General features: G+C 46.0%; 1 protein-coding gene across 1 annotated transcript in view; it reads left to right on the forward strand.

The window, feature by feature from the left end:
* Positions 1-24,325, forward strand: part of mre11a (MRE11 homolog A, double strand break repair nuclease) — a 94,931-nt gene that overhangs the window by 42,509 nt on the left and 28,097 nt on the right. Inside the window, exons 10-13 of the mRNA XM_085998770.1 lie at positions 2,972-3,052; positions 4,913-5,039; positions 7,425-7,528; positions 9,563-9,736. Coding sequence (XP_085854896.1) covers positions 2,972-3,052; positions 4,913-5,039; positions 7,425-7,528; positions 9,563-9,736 — 486 coding nt within the window. The remainder of the gene's footprint in view (positions 1-2,971; positions 3,053-4,912; positions 5,040-7,424; positions 7,529-9,562; positions 9,737-24,325) is intronic.

Raw genomic sequence — 24,325 nt, forward strand, 5'->3', positions numbered from 1 at the left:
TGTTCTTACTTTGTGCACTTTTTCTGTTGCACCCAACTGTTGAGCTTCCTTAGCTGCCAATTCCATGGAAATACTGATTTCAATGGCCTTTTGTAGAGTCAGATTACTCTCCGTTAATAGTCTCTTCTGTATGGCTTCAGTTCTCATACCACACACTAGCCTGCCTCTTATAGTATCATTTAGCACGTCATTATACTCACAGTGCACTGATAGTCTTTTTAGTGCAGCTACAAACATGGTCACTGTTTCTCCTTCTTCCTGGTTACGCCTGTGGAACCTAAACCTCTCAGCTATGACTAGGGGTTTGGGTGAAAAATGCCCTTTTAGTATCTCCACAATTTCGCTATATTGTTTAGTCCCTGGTTTATCTGGATGCACTAAAGTATGCAAAAGATTGAAAGTCTTTGGTCCCATCACACTTAACAATGTAGGTACTACTTTGTTCCCTCCAATGTCATTTGCTTGTGTGAAGTATTCAAATCGTTCTGTGTATGAGCTCCATTGTTCAACATTCTCATCAAACGGTCCAATGTTACCGATAATTCCAGCCATTTTCCTTCTCTCAGGCTCCTAATTATCATTCACTAAGGATCCTTCCAATGTTGAACTCAACTAAAATCACTATCAGTTATTTAGTGCTTCAATTCACAGATCGTTTCACAGTTGAATAAATGTCCTTCCCGATTTACTCACTGCTTTTACCTCCCCTTCCTCAAGTCGTTAGTACCTTATACGCCGTCTCGTCTTCCCGCCATTGCAAGCTCCTTTATCCTCGAGCCAGCCTCACTTTACTTAACTGTCCACGGCAAAAATAACAGTTTTAAACACGTAAAACCCGACTATCTTCCGCACAGCAGAGTCACGTAAGTTCAGGCGTCCTCGTCGCCACTTTTGTTAAATCTCAAGTTTAATAACCTTGCTTGTATAAAAATTAAAAGAGTACACAGGAGACAGAGTTCAGTTAACAGCCAACCTTTCCAGAGAATCTTCTCAACTAAATGCACTCTATTTCTCATAGTGCATTGCACATCACAACTACGGTAAGCTATGTGGGACAATTCAAATACAACATTCAAAATACACAACACTGAGCTTATGCCAAGAACTTCTCCACTGAGAGAGTAAATTGGAGGGAGAGTCCTTTGGACTGCTGTTGCATACCTCTTGGTTTCCGAACAGTTTTAACAAAGGCCTCGGAGCTGGTTTCCTGTCTATCTTGGCAGTATATGGTGCCTGCAATCAGGAGACCAAGAACCAGGAGGAAAAAATGGGTAAAGTACAACAAGGAGCTGTATTAACATACATATGAATTTTCTAATCCAGATCACAGGAGCTAAAGGATTTGGAGTTGATTTGTTTGATTGACATTTCTATTTACAGTACTCCTTAGAGGGATTCAATTTTTCTCAATGTTTTTGAGTTGGGCTCTGCCAAAAATGTCTTGTAGCCAATAGTTCCCGTCTAGCTAAGGATACTGGTACTAATGGTCTTCCCCCCCCCCCCCCGGCCCTATTCCACACATTCACTCACTCACTCTGCCTCCCTCCGGGATAACAGGGTAAGGGGCAGCATGACAAATATTCTCATAACTGGAAACCAAACACACTATGGAGGCATGTGTAATAGTGATGTACAAAAACGTACATTGGCTCCACACCTCATTACAGCCTTGGTCCAACATGGACAAAAGAGCTGAATTCCAGAGGTCAGGTGAGAGTGGCTGCCCTTGACATCAAGGCAGCATTTGACCGAGTGTGCCATCAAGGAGCCCTAGTAAAACTGAAGTCAATGGGAATCGGGGAAAACTCTCCACTGGCTGGAGTCATACCTAGCACAAAGGAAGATGGTTGTGGTGGTTGGAGGTTAATCATCTCAGCCCCAAGACATTGCTGCAAGAGGTCCTCAGGGCAGTGTCCTAAGCCTAACCATCTTCAGCTGCTTCATCAATAACCTTCCCTCCGTCATAAGGTCAGAAGTGGGGATGTTTGCTGATTGCAGTGTGTTCAGTTCCATTCACAACTCCTCTGATAATGAAGCAGTCCATGCCCACATGCAGCAAGACCTGAATGACATTCATGCTTGGGCTGATAAGTGGCAAGTAACTTTCGCGCCACACACATGCCAGGCAATGACTATCTCCAATAAGCAAGAGCCTAACCACCGCACCTTGATATTCAAAGGCATTACCATCGTCCACTCCCCCACCATCAACACCCTGGGCGTCACCATTGACCAGAAACTTAACTGGACCAGCCGCATAAATACTGTCAGAGGCTGGGTATTCTGCTTTGAGTGTCTCACCTCCTGACTTCCCAAAGCCTTTCCACCATCTACAAGTCAGGAGTGTGGTGGAATACTCTCATTTGCCTGGATGAGTGCAGCTCCAACAACACTCAAGCTCGACACCATCCAGGACAAAGCAGCCCGTTTGATTGGCACCCCATCCACCACCTTACACGTTCAGTCCCTCCACCACCGGTGTACTGTGGCTGCAGTGTGTACCATCTACAAGATGCACTGCAGCAACTCGCCAAGGCTTCTTCGGCAACACCTCCTAAACTCGCAACCTCTACCACCTAGAAGGACAAGGACAGCAGACGCATGGGAACACCATCACGTCCAAGTTGCACACCATCCTGACTTGGTGTCTTGCTCCTGTAGCTTGAGACCACTGCAGTAATACATTCAGAATGTAAACTGATTGCTATGTAACTTATTAATATCAATATGCTTGTGCTTTGGGGCATTTAAGTCAGAACTTGTATACTTTTATTACAGCATCTAATTTAATATGTATTAGATGTATTTTTTTGGAAAATGTTATGAATGCACGCTAAGTATTTGCAGCACAAGATGAATATTGAGACAGTAACAAATGGTTAGAGACTGCTCAATCTTTGAATCTCTGAATCTTTTAGGTTGGAATAATAGCTCTTGCTCATTTTGTTTGTCTGTTGTATTCATCTTTTAGGTAGAAGGAATGTTGGATGTCGCTGAAAGCGAACGTATTGGAAATCCACGCCAACCAGAAAAGCCTCTAATGAGACTAAGAGTTAGTGTTTTTTTTACTGGCTTAGTCTTTTTAAAATGCAAATTAAATTGGCTGAAAGTAGAGCTAATTTTGAAGAACTGAGCTGCTAAAGGATGTTTCTATCTAGAATAAAATATCAAGAGGAATAGATATCTTTTTGAGTTTTATAACACAAATATGTTCACTATTCTTGTCTAAAACATGATGAAGTGCTCAAGGCTGCTGAGTGGGAGAAGGGCCTGGGAGTCCTTGAAGGTCTATAATCGGTGTCATGAAGGCTATTGTTAAAGGGAATGGAAAAGCAAATCTGGCATGGTGTGAAACGGGCTGCCGATTTAATATCACCAATTGTGTGCTACTGCCCAAGGCCAATTTCACCCCCACTATCTTTTATTTGTATAAGAGCTTAATCAGATCACATCCTGTATACTGTTTTGATTTCCTCAAATGTGGGAAATAAAGGCCCTGGTAAAAGTTCAGAGGAGGGCCCACTAGTTTAAGGGCACTCAGTTACCAGGACAAGAGAGCTGGGACTTTTAACTTGGGCGGAGGGGTGGGGGAAGCATAAACTTCGAGGAAATTTGTTTGAGATTTTTTTTAAAAAACAATAATAATGACAGGATTAGACTCGGTCCACTTGTGTAGGCAATTTGAGCTAGATAGGTTAAGGAGATCGAGGGGGCATAAGTATAAGTTATGAAAGCACAGAACTAGATTAGATGCTGGGAGGTTCTTCATTTTACAGTTGTTGACCTTTGGAATAAGTTGCCAAAACGTGAGTTGGAGAGGAATTTGCCAGTTTTTCCTAGACAGGCCCAAGGTTTTTTCCCCCTGATGGCGACATGGAGGGAGGGGAATAGTGGTGATGGTGTGCAGAAATTACAGCATGTAAGGATGGGACAGGGTTGATGGACCTGCTGGTCTTTTTTGCATGTGTGCACAATAAGGAAATTAATCAAGTGAATAATTTCCTACATTACAGCAGTCGTCGTCGTCGTACGTGTCTTCACACTGTTCCCTTTGGGGAACTGTATGAAGTGGTGGAAGGATTTCTGGCCGCGATTAACGCTCCTTCCATGACCATAACCATCTTCGTACCAGCCATTAGGGTGGTTAGTCCTATGGCGGGAGGGTTTTACGGGCTCCCACAACCCATACGAGGGGGGGGGGCCACCCACACCCATGGACGCAAGTATCCCGCTGGATGTCAACCCAGAATTTAGAGCCGGAGCTCCGACTCCACTTGCCGGGACTGTCTGGAGCGGGGTTCAAAACCCTACGCCTTCTGGCCCAGCGGCGGGGATGCTACTGCTACGCCAAAGGCCCACTCCATTACAGCAGTGACTGCACTTCAAATGTACTTAATTGGCTGTACAATTCTTTGGGATGTCCTGAGGTTGTCAAAGGTGCTATATAAATGCAAGATTATATGGCTTGCACTACTTGCAAATGAGTGGAGTGTGGTAGTTTGAATTAAAATTTTATGTCAATTTTAGGAATTGTAACAAGATAATCAAATAGAATTGTGCTGCATTTGACTTAATGGAGTTTGTCAGAAAATTTGATTTTGGTAATTTTAGAGTTCTCTGCATTTGACTCTTATGCACAAAATGTTCAAGGCTTTTTATAGTATTGGTTCGATTGTAGTTGACAAAACATAGTACTGTATTAGCAGTGCTGTCATATGCAATACCCAATAGCTAGTTTATTATAAACAACTGTACACTTTGAATTCTAAGCAAACCAATTTATTGGTGAATCTAAAAATATCCAGTGAGTGTTTGGAAATGCCAAGTACCGACTTTGTTTAAAAATGTTCTAAGCAATTCGTCACAAACTGAAATATAACTTAGTACAGTTCCTTTCCTTGATGTGATTTAGGTGGATTACAGTGGAGGATTTGAACCTTTCAATACTCTGCGATTCAGCCAGAAGTTTGTAGAACGAGTGGCCAACCCCAAGGATGTCATTCACTTTTTCCGGCATAGAGAACAAAAAGACAGAAAAGGTAGGCGAGGATGTTGTGATCAGCGGCGAACATTTGTTACATTTACACTTCCTCACAAACTTTCTGTGGGTTTTTGCACTGACTTCCGGTTATTAGAGATGCAAAACAGCGCGGTGCCCACTACAGGGGATCTGGGACCTGTGTGAACAGGACAAGCGACTGTGTATCTTCTTAACCAATCAGCTTGAAGAATCCCTGCTGAGACTCGCAGAGTTTTTTAAATTCGTTCATGGCCAGCATTTATTGCCCATCCCTAATTGCCCTTGAGAAGGTGGTGGAGTGGTGCAGTTAAGAGTCAACCACATTGCTGTGGGTCTGGAGTCACATGTAGGCCAGACCAGGTAAGGACGGCAGATTTCTTTCCCTTTGTGAACCAGATGGGTTTTTATGACAATCCAGTAATTTCATGGCCACCATTACTGATACTAGCTCTTTATTCCAGATTTATTTAATGAACTGAAGTTAAATTCCCCAGCTGCCATAATGGGATTTGAACTCATGTCGCCAGGTCTCTGGAATAGTAGTCCAGTAACAACCACTAGGCTACCGATAACGGCACAGTGAGGGAAACAGGGCATCTGGGACCTGAGTGAAAAGGGCAACCAACAGGGTATCTCCTTAACCATTGAGATTTAAGGATTGAGAAATAAACACAGGAAGGACTGAGAAGGAGGGTGCATTAAAGGGTATAAATTCAATGTCAAATTGGGCACAGAAAGAGAAATAGAGAGGGAAAGAAAGATTGGGTTAAGAGAGAGAAGAAAGAGACAGAAAGGAAAAGTAATAAGAAGAAGTAACATTTTAAATTTGACATTTTAAAAATCTCCCTGAAAAAGTCAGAACCTGAAGGAATGAGTCTCCACACTTGTAACAGTTAATTTTCGGTGCCAGAGAGGTTGATTGGCAGTAATTAATGCCGTTAAAAGGGTACTTGCGCTTCTGATGACGAGAATTAACTTTCTGTGGCGAGTTGAATGTGCAATTAATGGGAAAATACAGCAAGTTCCAAAAAAACGGGAAGGCAAAGGGTGAGATGCCGTTTTTTGCAAAGCTAACACCGGAGCAGTGTAACTTGGGCAGTAACTTGAAGATATTTCCATTTAACCGCACATCTGCTCCTCGCCTGAAGTTGCCATACCATTTACCTATAAATAATAGTGAGCGCCATTAGCCTTGCAGTTATTTTGACCGTAAATTCTGGCCTATGGTTTTAAAAAATGCACTATTTAAAAGGGGAGAGAAATATTTTTTTTCATTTCAAGCATAATGGCCTGGAAATTGTGGCCGGAGGCTTGCCATCTGCATACGCCTCCGAGCCGCAAGAAAACTCTGTACAGGAAACTTTCTGGTATCCGGCACTGACGGGACCGAGCTGTTGCCGTTCCATCAAAACTGCCGGAGAAACCAGCACTAATGTTAAAACATACGGAGCTTCTGAGCTCCGTGTGAAGCAACAAACCCTGTTGCTTAGCAACAGCTTCAAAACAGTCGGCATAGCTTGCAGGCGTCTCTGTAGCTAAGCAACAGCTTCAGCTAGACCTTGCAGAGCCAGGACTGGAGAAAAAAAGCAACGAGAAGTAAAAAAAACTTATCTGAACTGACTCCTGAATTTTGCCGGTGGATAGAGCTTTCCAGACATTTAACCTCCGGTTAAAGAAAGTTTCCTGTACTTACCTTGTGTCTCCAGAGCTTCGGACTCTTGCGGTCCTGAGCCTGTGGGCATACGGCTGCGTAAAGACCCACGGATCCCAGGGGCGTACGCGGTTCGCAAGTGTCCCTGGGATCGTGTGGGCCATGCCAACTAATGACAAAGGGGGATTCCATTTACGTACGGAATCCCCATAAACATAATAGAATTCACCTAATAAATGCAATTTCACACCACTGAAATAAAAATAAATGATCACAGATTCAAAATGAATTAAAATACCCTTTAATTAAACATTAAAAATAAATGTAAACATTTTTAAACATGACAAAATTTACCTAAACTAATTTTAAATGTAAGTGAACATTTAAATCATTTAAAAAAATGACTAACATTTATTTTAACCCTTACGCTGGTAAAAGAAGGGGTTGTGGGTATTCGCTGGGCAGTAGTTGGCCCAACTCTGTCAGCGAAAGTGATTTCCAGTGGATGCGGACGATCTGTCAAGGAGAAACTTGACAGATTGCAAGTTCCAGGTTTTCGCGCATTCGCATCGTATGCGGAAACCCGGAACTTGCGGGGCCATTCACAGCACTTACGACGGCATACGCTTATAAGCCCCATAAACTCCGGGCCAATGTAACATTCATCTGACTGGACAGCATTCAAAGAATGGCGAAGATTGTGCTGAAAGTTGGTGATTGACAATTTCTTTTTCTTGTTTGATTTTGCTACAGATGACGCACAGATTAATTTTGAAAAATTTACAAAGAGATCTTCAGAAGGAATGACCTTAAGAGTGGAGGATCTAGTCAAACAGTATTTTGAGACTGCAGAAAAAGTAAGTTAATGCCACTTTGACAGTCTGGATAAATTATAAATGCTGCTTTACAGCAAAGGCTACTCTTATATTAAAAAAGAGATTTGAAAAGATAAATTGTTGAATCACATGAAATTAGTCTCTCAAATTCAGAGTTTAATTAATTTGTCATAATGCATTCACAATATTAGTCAAGTTTTTAAAAAAAAACACAATACAATTGTTATTGTTAACTCCACTCAATCCTGTGGAATCTTGATGCTAAATTTCCATTTTGTGCTAAATTGCCTTTTGCACTTAATGGCAGAGAAAATGCTTTGGTTCACTGATCTGTTCTTTTAATTTAGGAATGAGCAAATTCTAATTCTGTTTGAAAGGAGCAAGAACAAAGTACATGCTAGTATTCTAGCCAGTCTTCCATCAAAAGTTCTAAGCTTATAATTTCTTTATTATCATTTACTGTTAACAAATTGCTGTATTTTTGGTGAAAAAATATTAAAGCAAAGGATTTAAACTAGAACATTTGAATGCTGTATTACATACAGGAAACTTTGTGCTATCCGGCACCGACGGGACTGAGCTGTTGTCGTTCCCTCAAAACTGCCGGACACACCAGCGTTAATGTTGAAGCATATGGAGCTTTTCATCTCCATATCTGACAACAAACACTGTTGCTTAGCAACAGCTTCTAAACAGTCGGCCCGTACCTTGGAAGTGTCTCTCTGAAGCTGTTGCTAAGCTACAGAGACTTTGCAGAGCCTGACTGTTGGAAAAAAAAAGCCACGAGAAGAAAAAAAACCTAACAAAACGGCTCCTGATTTTTGCCGGTGGCTCGAGCTTGCCGGACATTTAGCCTCTGGATAACACAAAGTTTCCTGTAGTTGCTGAATAAAGACGGTAAGATTTTATAGTTATTCTACATTCGTGCTCATTTGAGGTGAAGGATTTTGATACTGGGAAATGTAAGATATCTGAGTGGGGGGTCATTATAGTGTGGTCACATGAAGAGAATAGGAAGTAAATTCAGTACAGATTAAATTATTTGCAGTTTTAATAGAGCATTGTATTTTAAAACTTCTATCATGCTTATCCAAACTGCATACCAAATGCATCCAGGAATTTGACAGCTGAGGCAAGGTTGTATGTTGTTATTCTGTTGAGAAACAGTGGGCTGGATTTTCTTTGTATTACTATCTACCTCCTCATGTGCACTTAATGTTCTGATGGTGGCTGTGCCTCCCCTCTGTGATTGTTCTTTGCCGCTGGTTGTGTAGGTAACCTTTCCCTGTACAAGAAAAAACACTGACGGGAATCTGACTTGCAACTGTATGCTTTTTCCCAGATGTCTGCATGGTGATACTGTTTTCAGGTGCAAATTAAGTTTAATTGCCTCTCCTTGGACACTTTGACACTCCCACCCCTGTGTTTAACATTAGTCAAGTCATCCACTCTGTGAGCATATGGTGGCTATGAAGGTGAGTCATGTTTATTAGTCAGTCTTACAGGATGTGCATGGTAACTCGTGCCTTCCCTTACTTTGGCTAATCTTGTGAGGTCATTAAACCTCTTCAGGCACTGCGTGGCAGTATATGGAGGTAAGGATAGCACTGACTGCCTCAGCCACCTCCCTCCATAGTCCCTAGGAGACGGGCCATCCTTTTCTTATTTCTGTGAGTAAGAACTCCACGGATGCATCAGAAAATCTGGTGTTGAACCCTCTAACGCTGTTCTCCTTCAACCATTCTTCAGGTTTTCACTTCCTGTAGTGTGGTTCCAGCATTTTACACAGCCCCTTTAGTTGTTGTGTGCACCACAATATTTCCCTCTGTCCCAGCTAGAATTCTGTCAGTGACAATACCGCTCCAAATATGCCCTGCGTAAGTATTTTATCTCCCCCAAGAAAAAGCAGCTGGTTTATGGCAGGGGTGGGTGGACAGAAGTCCCATCCCATCCCATCCTGTTACATTTCCGGCAGGTTAATGGGAATCCAGCCCAGTGTTTCTTTATAAAATACATCTAGATTGAATGACCTCAGATGTTGCTTTTCCTCTATAGAGTGTCCGATTGTCACTGTTGACTGAAAGAGGGATGGGGGAAGCTGTGCAGGAATTTGTTGACAAGGAAGAAAAAGATGCTATTGATGAGCTGGTAAAATTTCAATTGGAAAAGACACAGCGGTTTTTGAAAGAGCGGCACATTGATGCCACCGAGGACAAGATTGATGAAGAGGTAAGTAATCTTAATACTTTACAACAAATATCTGCACCTTGAAACACTGACTTTCAGGAAAACGTTGGCTGGAATTTTCCAGGGGGTCAGCGAGCGGGATCGGTGGCGGGTCGGGTGGAAAACTGGGGTTTTTTTTTGACAGCGGGTCGGGACCCTGTTGTCAACCTGCCGCAACGTGCCTTTCCCAATGTCGGGTCTGTCAGTGCTGAGCAGACTCGACACGCAGCGGCAGGGGACCAAATTAAGCTGATTATTGCCTTGTTGACAGATCATTAAGAATACATTTAACCTTACCTTTTCTCTTTAACTGCTCGCCCACGGGGTCCACGCTGCTCGGGGATCACGTCTGTTAAACTGAGGTAGGAGTTGACTGGCCATTGAATGAACTGATTACTTGACCGCTTGAAATGTGCTATAAAAGCTCCCACCTCACAGCTGTTCACTTTCCAAGCTCAGAAACCGTTGCTTGCTCCATTTGGAACACAGATTGAGCTATATGCAGGCTGCAAGTGTTTGGAACAAACTCTCTATCCAGTGTCACCTCAATTGGAACAACCTCTCTTGCCATTGACCGCTTGCTTCTGTCATCTCAACTTCACCTGCCATCTATTCCATCAGGGTACTATTTATACTGTTTCACCTTGGTCCTCAGAATCTGACCACGATCGGCCCCAACACCAGCAGCAACACCAACCTCTCCTCAATCACCTGATATTGCACAGGACAGAGGGCATCAGCACCCGAGCATATTGCTGCCAGGGATGGCTACACCATGGCCAGATTTACTTCACTTGACACTGTACACCCTGGCTGCCCCATGGGTTGGCACCACCCCACAGCAACACCATAAAGCATTCCTACAATGTCCAAACCATTCCTTTTACACTCACTACCATTGCGGGGGTTACTGTTACATCTCACCATTCACTGCAACTCACTAAGCCACTACCAAAGATGAACACAAATCTGTCCAAGAACGGAAAGTGTTGAAAATAAAGAAAGACTTGCATTTATATAGCACCTTTCATGACCACCGGACATCTCAAAGGGCTTTACAGCCAATTAAGTACTATTTGAAGTGGAGTCACTGTTGTAATGTAGGAAACGCGGCAGCCAATTTGCACACAACAAGCTCCCACAAACAGCAATGTGATAATGACCAGATAATCTGTTTTTAGTGATGTTGTTTGAGGGATAAATATTGGCCAGGACACCGGGGATAACTCCCCTGCTCTTCTTCTTTTACGTCCACCTGAGAGAGCAGACGGGGCCTCAGTTTAACGTCTCATCCGAAAGACGGCACCTCCAACAGTGCAGCACTCCCTCAGCACTGCACTGGAGTGTCAGCCTAGTTCCTGGAATGGGACTTGAACCCACAACCTTCTGAATCAGAGTCGAGTGTTCTACCAACTGAGCCACAGCTGACACTGATACATAAAGGTTTCAATGTTTGACAGCACATTAGCAGAAACTTTACATGAACATTGGATAAATCACCCAAGTTGGCTACCCTTGTGTGTTGTTTGTTGGTATGATTGCACTAGGATGAGGGTGAGTGTGAGGGGTGGCTAGTGAGATGGGGATGTGATAATATAGAGAGAGAGAGTGATGGGTGGAGGTGCAAGGTAAGTTGGTGTGAGTAAGGATGTGCAGGAGTAGGGTAGGGAAGGCAGAGTGATGGGGATGTGATGAGAGGTACAGCAGAATGAGGTTGAATGTGGCTTTGTACTAATATTTCGTGATCTACTGAGATCATTGAAAGGTTTGCGCCACTGCACCCAGGTCCTCCTGACCACATCCCTGCTTGTGACCTCCTGTGCAATATCCAACCAGGCTGTTTAGGTCTCCTGGGGAGGTCTCTTATGCCCATCGGAAAGAAAGAGGACCTCCCTGCGTGCTGTGTTCCCTCCATGAGCATATGGAGGGAGTCATGGGAGAACCTGGGTGCAGCCCTGTGCATCTGTGTGGTGCTTGTCAGTGTTTGCAGCTCCTCAATGCTGTAGAACACTTGCAGCACAAATGTCAAGATAAATTTGGATGTGGTCCCTTTAAGGAAACCGGCTGATGACGCGTCATGAAATGACGTCACCAGACTCGCTTCCTTTAATTGGCCCGGGAAATGTGCTGGGCGGGCTTAACAAGCCCTATCAATGGAAAGTCATTTCGTAGAGTGGGATAGAGCCAGCAGCGGGGCCGCAACCCGCCATCGACATCGCCCGCCACAAACCTGCCGAGGTAAGTAATGTTGCGGTCAGTGTGTTTGTTAACACAACAACTTTAACTTTGAAAATTATCCCAAGGCACTTCACAGGTGTGTAATAATCAAAATAAATGAATGCCGATTCATAAAAGATATTAGCAAGGTCAGCAAAACCTTGGTCAAAGGAGTGGGGTTTAAGCAGGGTCTTAAAGGAGGTGAGGGACTTGAAGAGGATGAGTGGTTTGGGAGAGAATTCCAGAGCGTGGGGCCTAGGCAGCTGAAGGCACGGCTGCCAATAGTGGGGTGAAGGGAGCAGGGTTGCAGGGGTTGATACACATGAGGAAAGAAGAGTTTGAAGGAGATTGTTGTAGGACTGGAGGAGGTTCTAGAGCTGAGAAGGGGGCGTGAGCTCATGAAATTACTTAAACATGAAGATAATTTTGAGACATTGGAGACCAGAAGCCAATGTAGGTCAGTGAGGAAAGGGCTTATGGGTGTGTGGGAATTGTTGCGGCATAGGATACGGGTAGCAGAGTTTTGAATGAGCTAAAGTTTATGGAGGGTGAACAATGAGAGGCTATCCAGGAGAGAATTGCTATAGGCATGTATGTATGAGGGTTTCCGCAGCAGATGGGCTAAGGTAGGGTTGGAAGTGGGTGATGTTATGGAAGTGGAAATAGGTGACCTTAGTGTTGGGATGATATGGGGTCAGAAGCTCAGCTTGGGAATGAATAGAATGCCATGGTTGCGAACAGTTTGTTTCTGCCTCTGATGGTGGCTTGAGAGGGGTTGGTATCGGTGGCAAGGATACAAAGATTGTGGCTATCGATAGCTTCGGTCTTCCCAATGTTTAGCTGGAGGAAATTGCGGCTCATCCAAGATTGGATGTTGGACAAGCAGTCTGACAACACAGGAGTGGAGGAGTCAAGAGAGGTGGTGAGAGGTAGAGCTGGGTGTCTTCAGTGTACAAGTGGAAACTGACCCCATATCTGTGGATGATGTCAAGGGGCTGTGGTAAACCACTGTCATACCTGTCTGTGTCTGTATGTGTATTCCACTAGGTACAGGTCTGGACATGCCTCGGCTGACTCCTCCCACTATTCCAGGTATATAAGTGACTACCTCCCAGTCCCTTAGTATTCTGGACGGGTCGACCACTCGAGACTAGACCTTCATTCTTTAGTTAATAAAAGCCTGATTGTTACTCGCTCAACTTCAGTCTTTTGAGTAATTGATGGCGCATCAATTTTATTAACTAAATTTTTTATAATGGAGAAGATCCTCACACCAGCATGCCTGGACCTGGACAGTCGGGAAGCGGACGCTTCCACCAAGTTTGCTCACTGGCTCACGTGCTTCGAGACATTCCTGACTGCCTCCACTGCGGTCGAAACGGATGCGGACAAACTGTCTGTCCTGATCTCCAAGGTGAACCACCGAGTGTACTCAGTCATCCGGGACGCGACCTCGTACACAGCCGCCCTCCAGCTCCTCAAGACCCAGTACACGCGCCCTGTGAACGAAGTATACGCTAGGCACCTTCTGGGGAGTCGCAAGCAACAACCTGGGGAATCGACTGAGGAATACCTCCAAGCACTGTCCGTGCTTGGCCGGGCCTGTGGGTGTAAGGCGGTAACGCCCACTAAGTACACGGAGGAACTGATCCGGGATGCCTTCGTAGCGGGCCACAGGTCCAACTACACCCGACAGCGACTGCTGGAGCAGAGTGACCTCACCCTCGACAAAGCCTCCGACATCGCACTAACGCTGGACGCAGCCTTCCGGGGCATGGATGCCTACTCCTCTGCACCGTGGACGCCGCGGGGAACGACAACCTGGGACACGGTAGGACAGCCCCATAGCACCGTGCCACCCCAGCCACAGCCCAACAACGGCCCAACTACCGCAGCAGTGTCCCAAAGCCAGACAGCAGTATCCCAAGGCCAGAAATGCTACTTCTGTGGCCAGGCCAAACACCCCAGAGCGCGCTGCCCGGCGAAGAATGCAACCTGCTCGGGCTGCGGGAAAAAGGGACACTACGCCAGCGTCTGCAAGGCCAAAGCCACCCCGAACGCCAGCAGCGCCGCGTGTGGGCCGTGCGAGCCGCCATCTTGGGCCTCCCCAGCCATGTGCGAACCACCGCAGCAGCAGCCATCTTGGACGACTCCAGCCACATGGGAATCATGGGCGCCGCCATCTTGGACACCAGCCGGGACGCAGCAGACCGCCAACCCCCCCCCATCTGATACTCGCAGCGACACACCGACCCCTACGCTGGCCTCTGTGACGCTGGACCAAACGAGACCGCACCAGCTAGCTCGGTCCAAAATGGACGTTAAGGTAAACGGCCATGCAATAAACTGCCTTTTTGACTCCGGGAGCACAGAGAGCTTCATCCACCCCGACACGGTGCGGCGTTGCTCTCTCCCAGTCCTGCCTGCGCACCAGCGGATTTCTATGGCCTCCGAGTCCCAGTCAGCGGACATTGGCGGCTACTGCGTGGTGACACTAGTAGTAGACGGGACTGTGTTCAATAATTTTAAACTCCTGGTCCTGCCCGACCTCTGCGCTGCCGTTCTACTGGGGTTGGATTTCCAGTGCCACCTCAAAAGCGTTACGATGGCGTACGGTGGCCCCCTCCCCCCACTCACAGTCCGCAGCCAGCAGCCTCCAAATTGCCCGCCGCGCACTAGATGCAACCTCTCCACACTCAGAGTCCCACCCCCCCCACTGTTTGCTAACCTCACCCCCGACTGTAAGCCCATCGCCACAAAGAGCAGGCGATACAGTGCCGGGGACAGGGTTTTCATCAAAACCGAAGTGGAACGGCTCCTGAAGGAGGGGATTATTGAGGGCAGCTCCAGCCCCTGGCGAGCCCAGGTTGTGGTCGTTAAGACCGGCGAGAAACAACGCCTGGTCATCGACTACAGCCAAACAATAAACCGCTACACCCTGCTGGACGCCTACCCACTCCCCCGCATAGCTGACATGGTCAACCAGATCGCGCAGTACCGCGTCTTTTCGACCATTGACCTGAAATCAGCGTACCACCAGCTCCCCATCAGCCCTGAAGACCGCCAGTATACTGCTTTTGAGGCAAACGGCCGCCTCTATCACTTCCTTAGGGTTCCCTTCGGCGTTACCAACGGGGTCTCCGTCTTCCAAAGGGAGATGGACCGGATGGTCGATCAAAACGAGCTGCAGGCCACTTTCCCTTACCTAGATAATGTGACCATCTGCGGCCATGACTTGCAGGACCATGACGCAAACCTCGAGAAATTCCTCCGCACCGCCCAACTCCTGAACCTGACATATAACAAGGAGAAGTGCATATTCCGCACAGACCGCCTCGCCATCCTTGGCTGTGTTGTAGAACACGGGGTCATCGGTCCCGACCCGGACCGGATGCGTCCCCTTATGGAACTCCCACTGCCCCACTGCCTAAAAGCTCTGAAGAGGTGCCTAGGGTTTTTTTCCTACTACGCTCAGTGGGTCCCCTACTATGCAGACAAAGCCCGTCCGCTGATCAAGTCCACCTCTTTTCCCGTGACGGCAGAGGCCCGCTTAGCCTTCCACCGTATCAAGGAAGACATTGCCAAAGCCACCATGCATGCAGTGGACGAATCCATCCCCTTCCAGGTGGAAAGCGATGCGTCCGACTTCGCTCTGGCCGCCACCCTTAATCAGGCGGGGAGACCTGTGGCATTCTTCTCACGAACCCTCCAGGGCCCGGAGACCAGACACTCCGCGGTCGAGAAGGAGGCCCAGGCTATCGTGGAGGCTGTGCGTCATTGGAGGCACTACCTGGCCGGAAAACGATTTACCCTGCTCACTGACCAGCGTTCAGTTGCTTTTATGTTCAACAACAAGCAGAGGGGCAAAATCAAAAATGACAAGATCTTGAGGTGGAGAATCGAACTTTCCACCTACAATTACGAGATCTTGTACCGGCCTGGGAAGCTCAATGAACCCCCAGATGCCCTATCGCGTGGCACCTGCGCCAGCGCGCAGATCGATAGGCTGAGGGCCCTCCACGATGACCTCTGCCACCCGGGGGTCACCAGGTTCTTCCACTTCATCAAGGCCCGCAACCTGCCTTACTCCATTGAGGAGGTCAGGACCATGACCAAGAACTGCCAAGTCTGCGCTGAGTGCAAACCGCACTTTTATAGACCAGACAGAGCCCACCTGATAAAAGCCACTCGCCCTTTCGAACGCCTGAGCGTCGATTTTAAAGGGCCTCTCCCCTCCTCCGACCGCAATGTGTACTTCCTCAACATCATTGACGAGTACTCCCGGTTCCCGTTCGCTATCCCCTGCCCGGACATGACCAGTGCCACGGTCATTAAATGTCTGAACAGCCTCTTCACCCTGTTCGGTTTCCCCAGCTATATCCATAGCGACCGGGGCTCATCGTTTATGAGCGACGAACTCCGCCAGTACCTGCTCGCTAGGGGTATAGCCACAAGCAGGACCACCAGTTACAACCCCCGGGGGAACGGACAGGTGGAAAGAGAGAATGCAACTGTTTGGAAGGCTGCCCTACTAGCCTTAAAGTCTAGGGGCCTTCCGACCTCCCGCTGGCAGGAGGTGCTCCCCGATGCGCTCCACTCGATTCGGTCACTTCTCTGCACTGCCACCAATGCCACCCCTCACGAGAAAATGTTTGTCTTCCCAAGGAAGTCCACATCGGGGACATCGTTACCGCCATGGCTGACGTCCCCAGGGCCGGTACTACTGAGAAGACACGTGAGGGCCAATAAAACGGACCCCCTGGTCGAGAGGGTCGACCTCCTCCACGCCAACCCCCAGTACGCTTACATTGCGTACCCGGACGGGCGGGAGGACACAGTCTCCATACGAGACCTCGCACCCTCGGGGACCGCTGTAACCCACTACCCATTACCACCCCCCCCCACGACCCGATATCCAACCCCAGCAGCCGGCTCGCCTTGGACCGTCACCCACGAGGACTACACTCCAGGGCCCCAGCCTACACGGGACGCGACGCCGGAAGCTCCACCACCCCTGCCGTCGCCACGTCGATCACAGCGGCAGACAAGACCTCCGGAGAGACTCCAATACACGAACTTTTAAATACACTTCACCCCGCCGGACTCATTTCTACCAATACACGAACTTTTAAATACACTTCACCCCGCCGGACTCATTTCTAAACAAGGGGTGAATGTGGTAAACCACTGTCATACCTGTCTGTGTCTGTATGTGTATTCCACTAGGTACAGGTCTGGACATGCCTCGGCTGACTCCTCCCACTATTCCAGGTATATAAGTGACTACCTCCCAGTCCCTTAGTATTCTGGACGGGTCGACCACTCGAGACTAGACCTTCATTCTTTAGTTAATAAAAGCCTGATTGTTACTCGCTCAACTTCAGTCTTTTGAGTAATTGATGGCGCATCAGGGGCAGCATGAAGAGGAGCGGGCCAAGGATAGATCCTTAGGAGGCCCTGGAGATAATGGAGTGGGAATAGAAGCCATTGCTGGAGAATCTCTGTCTAGAGTTGAATAGATAAGAGCTGGACAATAGAGGAGAGATGTTGGAGGAGGCTGGTGTAGTCAATCCTGTCAAAGGCTGTAGAGAGGCCAAAGAGGGATAGTACCTCATGTTCACAGTCCAGAGCAGGAACCTGATTGGAGAGATTCAATCATAGAGTTGTGGGAAAGATGGGCACGGATTTGAGAAGTGGCAACATGTTCAAGGATTTTGGAGAGGAAAGAAATTGGAGGTAGGACAGTAGTTTGAAAAGACAGAAGGGTTGAGGGTAGTTTTTTTTGGAGAGGGTATGATAGTGGTATTGAAAGAGAGGAGTACAATACCTGAGAACATAAGAACATAAGCACATAAGAACATAAGAAATAGGAGCAGGAGTAGGCCAATCGACCCCTCGAGCCTGCTCCGCCATTCAATAAGATCATGGCTGATCTGATCCTAACCGCCAATCCACTATGACAGGACTATCTCCTGAATCTAACAGAATTAGACACACGAAACAGGAGCAGGATCAGGCTACACGGCCCCTGGGCCCGCTCCGCTACCCACAGGGCCATGACCGATCCGAACCTAGACTCATGTCCAAATTCCTGCCCGCTCCCCGTAACCCTTAATTCCCTTTTCTTCTAGGAAACTGTCTATTTCTGTTTTAAATTTATGTAATGATGTAGCTTCGACAGCTTTTTGGGGCAGCATATTCCATGGACCTACCACCCTCTGAGTGAAGTAGTTCCTCCTCATCTCAGTTTTGAAAGAGCAGCCCCTTATTCTAAGACTATGCCCCCTAGTTCTAGTTTCACCCATCATCTGGAACATCCTCCCTGCATCCACCCGATCCAACCCCTTCACAATCTTATATGTTTCAATAAGATCGCCTCTCATTCTTCTGAACTCCAATGAGTAGAGTCCCAATCTACTCAACCTCTCCTCGTATGTCCATCCCCTCATCCCCGGGATTAACCGAGTGAACCTTAGAGTTTTACAGCACAGAAAGAGGCCCTTCGGCCCTTCTTTGTACTGACTTGAGAGCAAGTATGTCTTTTCTTAAGTATGGACACCAAAACTGTATGCAGTATTCCAGGTGCGGTCTCACCAATACCTTGTACAACTGAAGCAATACCTCCCTATTTTTATATTCTATCCCCCTAGCAATGAAAGCCAACATTCCATTGGCCTTCTTAATCACTTGCTGCACCTGCATACTAACCTTTTGAGTTTCGTGCACCAGGACCCTCAGATCCCTTTGTACTTCAGTACTTTCCAGTTTCTTGCCATTAAGATAATAACTTGCTCTACGATTTTTCCTGCCAAAGTGCATAACCTCACACTTTCCAGTATTGTATTCCATCTGCCAAATCTCTGCCCACTTACTTAGCCTGTCTATGTCCCCTTGCAGGTTTTTTATGTCCTCCTCACTCACTACTTTCCCTCCCATCTTAGTATCATCTGCAAACTTTGATATGTTACACTCGGTCCCCTCCTCCAAATCGTTAATATAGATTGTAAAGAGTTGGGGACCCAGCACTGACCCCTGCGGAACACCACTGGTTACTGATTGCCAGTCTGAGAATGAACCATTTACCCCAACTCTCTGCCTTCTGTTAGATAGCCAATCCTCTATCCATGCCAGAATATTACCCCCAATCCCGTGATTTTTTTATCTTAAGCAATAATCTTTTGTGTGGCACCTTGTCAAATGCCTTTTGGAAGTCTAAATACACTACGTCCACTGGTTCACCTTTATCCACCCCTATATGTTACTTCCTCAAAGAACTCCAGCAAATTTGTCAAACATGACTTCCCCTTCATAAAACCATGCTGACTTTGTCTTATTAAATTATGATTATCCAAATGTCCTGTTACTGTCTCCTTAATAATGGACTCCAAAATTTTACCTACCACAGATGTTAGGCTAACCGGTCTATAGTTTCCAGCCTTCTGCCTACTGCCCTTTTTAAATAAGGGTGTTACATTAGCAGTTTTCCAGTCTGCCGGGACCTTTGCTGAGTCCAGGGAGTTTTGGAAGATTATTACCAATGCATCCACAATCCCTACCGCCACTTCCCTCAAGACCCTAGGATGTAAGCCATCAGGTCCAGGCGATTTATCCGCCTTGAGTCCCATTATTTTACCGAGTACCACTTCCTTAGTGATTTTGATCGTGTTTATCTCCTCCCCCCTCCCCCCCCCCCTATAGCCCCCTGCTTGTCCAGTGTTGGGATATTCTTGGTGTCCTCTACTGTAAAGACTGATACAAAATATTCATTCAGTGTTTTTGCCATCTCCATATTTCCCACCATTAATTTCCCGGTCTCATCCTCTAAGGGACCAACATTTACTTTAGCCACCCTTTTTCTTTTTATATAACTATAAAAACTCTTACTATCTGTTTTTATATTTTTTGCTAATTTACTTTCATAATCTATCTTCCCTTTCTTAATCAATCTTTTTGTTATTTTTTGCTGTCTTTTAAAGTTTTCCCAATCCTCTATCCTCCCACTAGATTTGGCTACCTTATATGCCCTTGTTTTTAGTCGAATACTATCCTTAATTTCTTTAATTAGCCACGGATGGCTGTCTTTTCTTTTACACCCTTTTTTTCTCAGTGGAATATACTTTTTTTGGAAGTTGTAAAGTAACTCCTTAAATGTACGCCACTGATCATGTATCGTCTTACCCTTTAATCTATTTTCCCAATCCACTTTACTCAATTCCGCTCTCATACCTTCATAGTCTCCTTTATTCAAGCTTAGCACACTTGTTTGAGATACAACCTCCTCACCCTCTAATTGAATATGGAATTCAACCATGTTATGGTCACTCATTCCAAGGGGATCCTTTACTAGGACATTTTTAATTAATCCTGTCTCGTTACACAGGACCAGATCTAAGGTTGCTTGCCCCCTGGTCGGTTCAGTTACATACTACTCAAGAAACCCATCCCTAATACACTCAATGAACTCATCCTCAAGGCAGCCCTGCCCAATTTGATTTGTCCAATTAATATGATAGTTAAAATCCCCCATAATTATAGATGTTCCCTTATTACAAGCCTCAACTATTTCCTGATTGATACTCCGTCCAACCGAGTTGCGACTGTTCGGAGGCCTATAGACTACGCCCACTAGTGTTTTTTTCCCCTTACTATTCCTTATCTCCACCCAAACTGTTTCATTATCCTGATCTTTTGACCCAATATCATTTCTCTGTATTACAGTGATTCCTTCCTTTATTAACATAGCCACCCCACCTCCCCTTCCTTCCTGCCTGTCCTTCCTGATTGTTAAATAACCTGGTATGTTTAATTCCCAGGCATTGTCACCCTGCAGCCATGTTTCTGTAATGGCCACTAGATCATACCCATATGTAGCTATTTGTGCCATTAACTCGTCTATTTTGTTACGAATGCTACGTGCATTCAGATAGAGAACTTTCAAATGTGTTTTGTGACACTTAGTTCCTGCTTTTGCCCTTTTTATTACTTTACCTTTTACTCCATACCTTCTGCCCCTTCCTGACACGCTCTGGTTTTTAATTTCCCCACTGCTACCTAAGTCTATGACCTTCTCTGTTGTCATTTTTATTATTTGTTCTCTAGGAAGCTCCCCCCCACTAGTTAGTTTAAAGCCCTCTCTACAGCCCTAGTTATATGATCCGCCAGGACTCTAGTCCCAGCACTGGCCAAGTGAGGGGAGGGAACCATTTAAAATATCAGCTAGTCTGGGGGCCAGAATGGGAAGTGGTCAGCTGTTTAAAGGAAATGTGGTCAAGGTAGCAGGGGGTGGGTCTCATTGGTGAAATGAGCTCAGAGAGTGAATGAGTGGAGGTGGGAGAGAAACCAGAGAGATACAGGGGTTCAGAACTAGGGGAGAAAAGCCTTGGAGATTAAGCTTGGTGGGGAGGCAGCAGAGGCAACTAAATGGATGGTCTCTACCTTAGTGACAAAGAAGTCCATGAGCTCAATGCACTTGTTGGAACTGAGGCAGGGGAGAGGAATTTAAGGATGCGGTTGATAATGCAGAAAAGAAGCTGGGAGTTACCTTTGCTCTCCAGGATGATCCTAGAGTAGTGAGCAGTTTTGGCAGAGGAGAATGAGGACCAAAAGCACTAGATGTGATCCAGCAAAATCTGATGATGGATGGTTAAGCCAGATATGCTGAAGTCTACACACTTGAGGGAGCGAAGATGGGGCCATACCAGGGTGAATGAACAAGTTGGGAGAGAACTGGGGACAAGCATCAAAGGTGTAGGTGAGGGAAAATTAATCTTCCCAAACTGTCTCTTTATCAGTTGATGGCACAAAAGGAAATGCAGCAGCTAATCAGTTCCATTATTATTGTACATAATATTATTGGTCCCCTGGGCTAGGGAGAGAGAAAAATGAGTCGGAGTCCCGTTCCTGGTTACTATCCAGTGACTTCTGCTGGAAAGTGCACTTATGTAGACGTTGGGTGAGAACAGGATAAGGATCAACTGAGATGGTCCCTGTCCAAAAAGCCTGCTAACACTAGATTCTCATATGAAGAATAACCACTGAGAAAGGTTGTGTAGTAACATTTAAATGCCACTAGATGTTGCAAGTGTGCCTTATAACTGAAGTAAAATAAACATTGTGAATTTGGTACAAGTGGCCATTTGAATTCCTCTTTCACATTAACGATTTGGAGGAGGGGACCGAGTGTAACATATCAAAGTTTGCAGATGATACTAAGATGGGAGGGAAAGTAGTGAGTGAGGAGGACATAAAAAACCTGCAAGGGGACATAGACAGGCTAAGTAAGTGGGCAGAGATTTGGCAGATGGAATACAATACTGGAAAGTGTGAGGTTATGCACTTTGGCAGGAAAAATCGTAGAGCAAGTTATTATCTTAATGGCAAGAAACTGGAAAGTACTGAAGTACAAAGGGATCTGGGGGTCCTGGTGCACGAAACTCAAAAGGTTAGTATGCAGGTGCAGCAAGTGATTAAGAAGGCCAATGGAATGTTGGCTTTCATTGCTAGGGGGATAGAATATAAAAATAGGGAGGTATTGCTTCAGTTGTACAAGGTATTGGTGAGACCGCACCTGGAATACTGCATACAGTTTTGGTGTCCATACTTAAGAAAAGACATACTTGCTCTCGAGTCAGTACAAAGAAGGTTCACTCGGTTAATCCCGGGGATGAGGGGATGGACATATGAGGAGAGGTTGAGTAGATTGGGACTCTACTCATTGGAGTTCAGAAGAATGAGAGGCGATCTTATTGAAACATATAAGATTGTGAAGGGGTTGGATCGGGTGGATGCGGGGAAGATGTTCCCGATGATGGGTGAAACTAGAACTAGGGGGCATAGTCTTAGAATAAGGGGCTGCTCTTTCAAAACTGAGATGAGGAGGAACTACTTCACTCAGAGGGTGGTAGGTCCATGGAATATGCTGCCCCAAAAAGCTGTAGAAGCTACATCATTACATAAATTTAAAACAGAAATAGACAGTTTCCTAGAAGTAAAGGGAATTAAGGGTTACGGGGAGCGGGCAGGAATTTGGACATGAGTCTAGGTTCGGATCGGTCATGGCCCTGTGGGTAGCGGAGCGGGCCCAGGGGCCGCGTAGCCTGATCCTGCTCCTATTTCGTGTGTCTAATTCTGTTAGATTCAGGAGATGGTTCTGTGATAGTGGATTGGCGGTTAGGATCAGATCAGCCATGATCTTATTGAATGGCGGAGCAGGCTCGAGGGGCCGATTGGCCTGCTCCTGCTCCTATTTCTTATGTTCTTAAGAGACCTTGGGGCAGATTTCCATTTTCAGCACTTGGACGTAAAGCATCACATGAGTGTAGTGCTTAGCAGAAAATCTGGCAAGGAGGATCAACCACCCAATTTACTGTCCAATTAAATTCATGGGTTGAAATTGGACAGGTTGTGTTTTGGGTGTGCGCCCTGCCTGACTTTCCTCTTGAGCCATGCGTTATCTAAGTTCATTAGACTCTGGTAAGCTATGGGACAAGAGTGCATTCATATTGTCACTCAACACTGGGAAAAGAGAGACTCTACATGTGTGAATTTCTCAGCTGCTTGGTTTAGGTATAGGTATAGGTAAAAAGCGGGATGAGGTCCTAAAAGCGGAATATAGGGAGTTAGGAGATAAATTAAAAAACAGGACCTCAAAGGTAGTAATCTCAGGATTGCTACCAGTGCCACGTGCTAGTCAGAGTAGAAACAAGGATACTTCAGATGAATATGTGGCTAGAGGAATGGTGCCAGGGGGAGGGATTCAAGTTCCTGGGACATTGGAACCGGTTCTGGGGGAGGTGGGACCAGTTCAAACCGGACGGTTTGCACCTGGGCAGGGCTGGAACCGATGTCCTAGGGGGAGTGTTTGCTAATGCTGTGGGGGAGGGTTTAAACTAAAATGACAGGGGGTTGGGAACCTGAGCAGGGAGACAGAGGAAAGGGAAACAAGGATAAAAGCAAAAGATAGGAAGGAGAAAAACAAAAGTGGCAGTTAGAGAAATCATCGGTTTAAATCAAACATGGCCACAGTAAATAATAATTCTAATAGGTCTAAGAGCGTTAAAAAAACAAGCCTGAAGGCTTTGTGTCTTAATGCGAGGAGCATTTGTAATAAGGTGGATGAATTGGCTGTGCAAATAGAAGTAAACAAATACGATTTGGTTGGGATTACGGAAACGTGGCTCAAGGAAGGCCAGGACTGGGAACTCAACATCCAGGGGTATTTGATATTCAGGAAAGATAGGCAAAAAGGAAAAGGAGGTGGGGTAGCATTACTGGTTAAAGAAGGGATTAACACAATTGTAATGAAGGATATTAGCTCTGATGAGGTGGAATCTGTATGGGTAGAATTGAGAAATACTAAGGGGAAAAAAACGTTAG

This window comes from Somniosus microcephalus, chromosome 10 (genome assembly GCF_052327205.1).
Source record: "Somniosus microcephalus isolate GS21.2 chromosome 10, FLI_Smic_1.0, whole genome shotgun sequence".
Taxonomy (NCBI): Eukaryota; Metazoa; Chordata; class Chondrichthyes; order Squaliformes; family Somniosidae; genus Somniosus; species Somniosus microcephalus.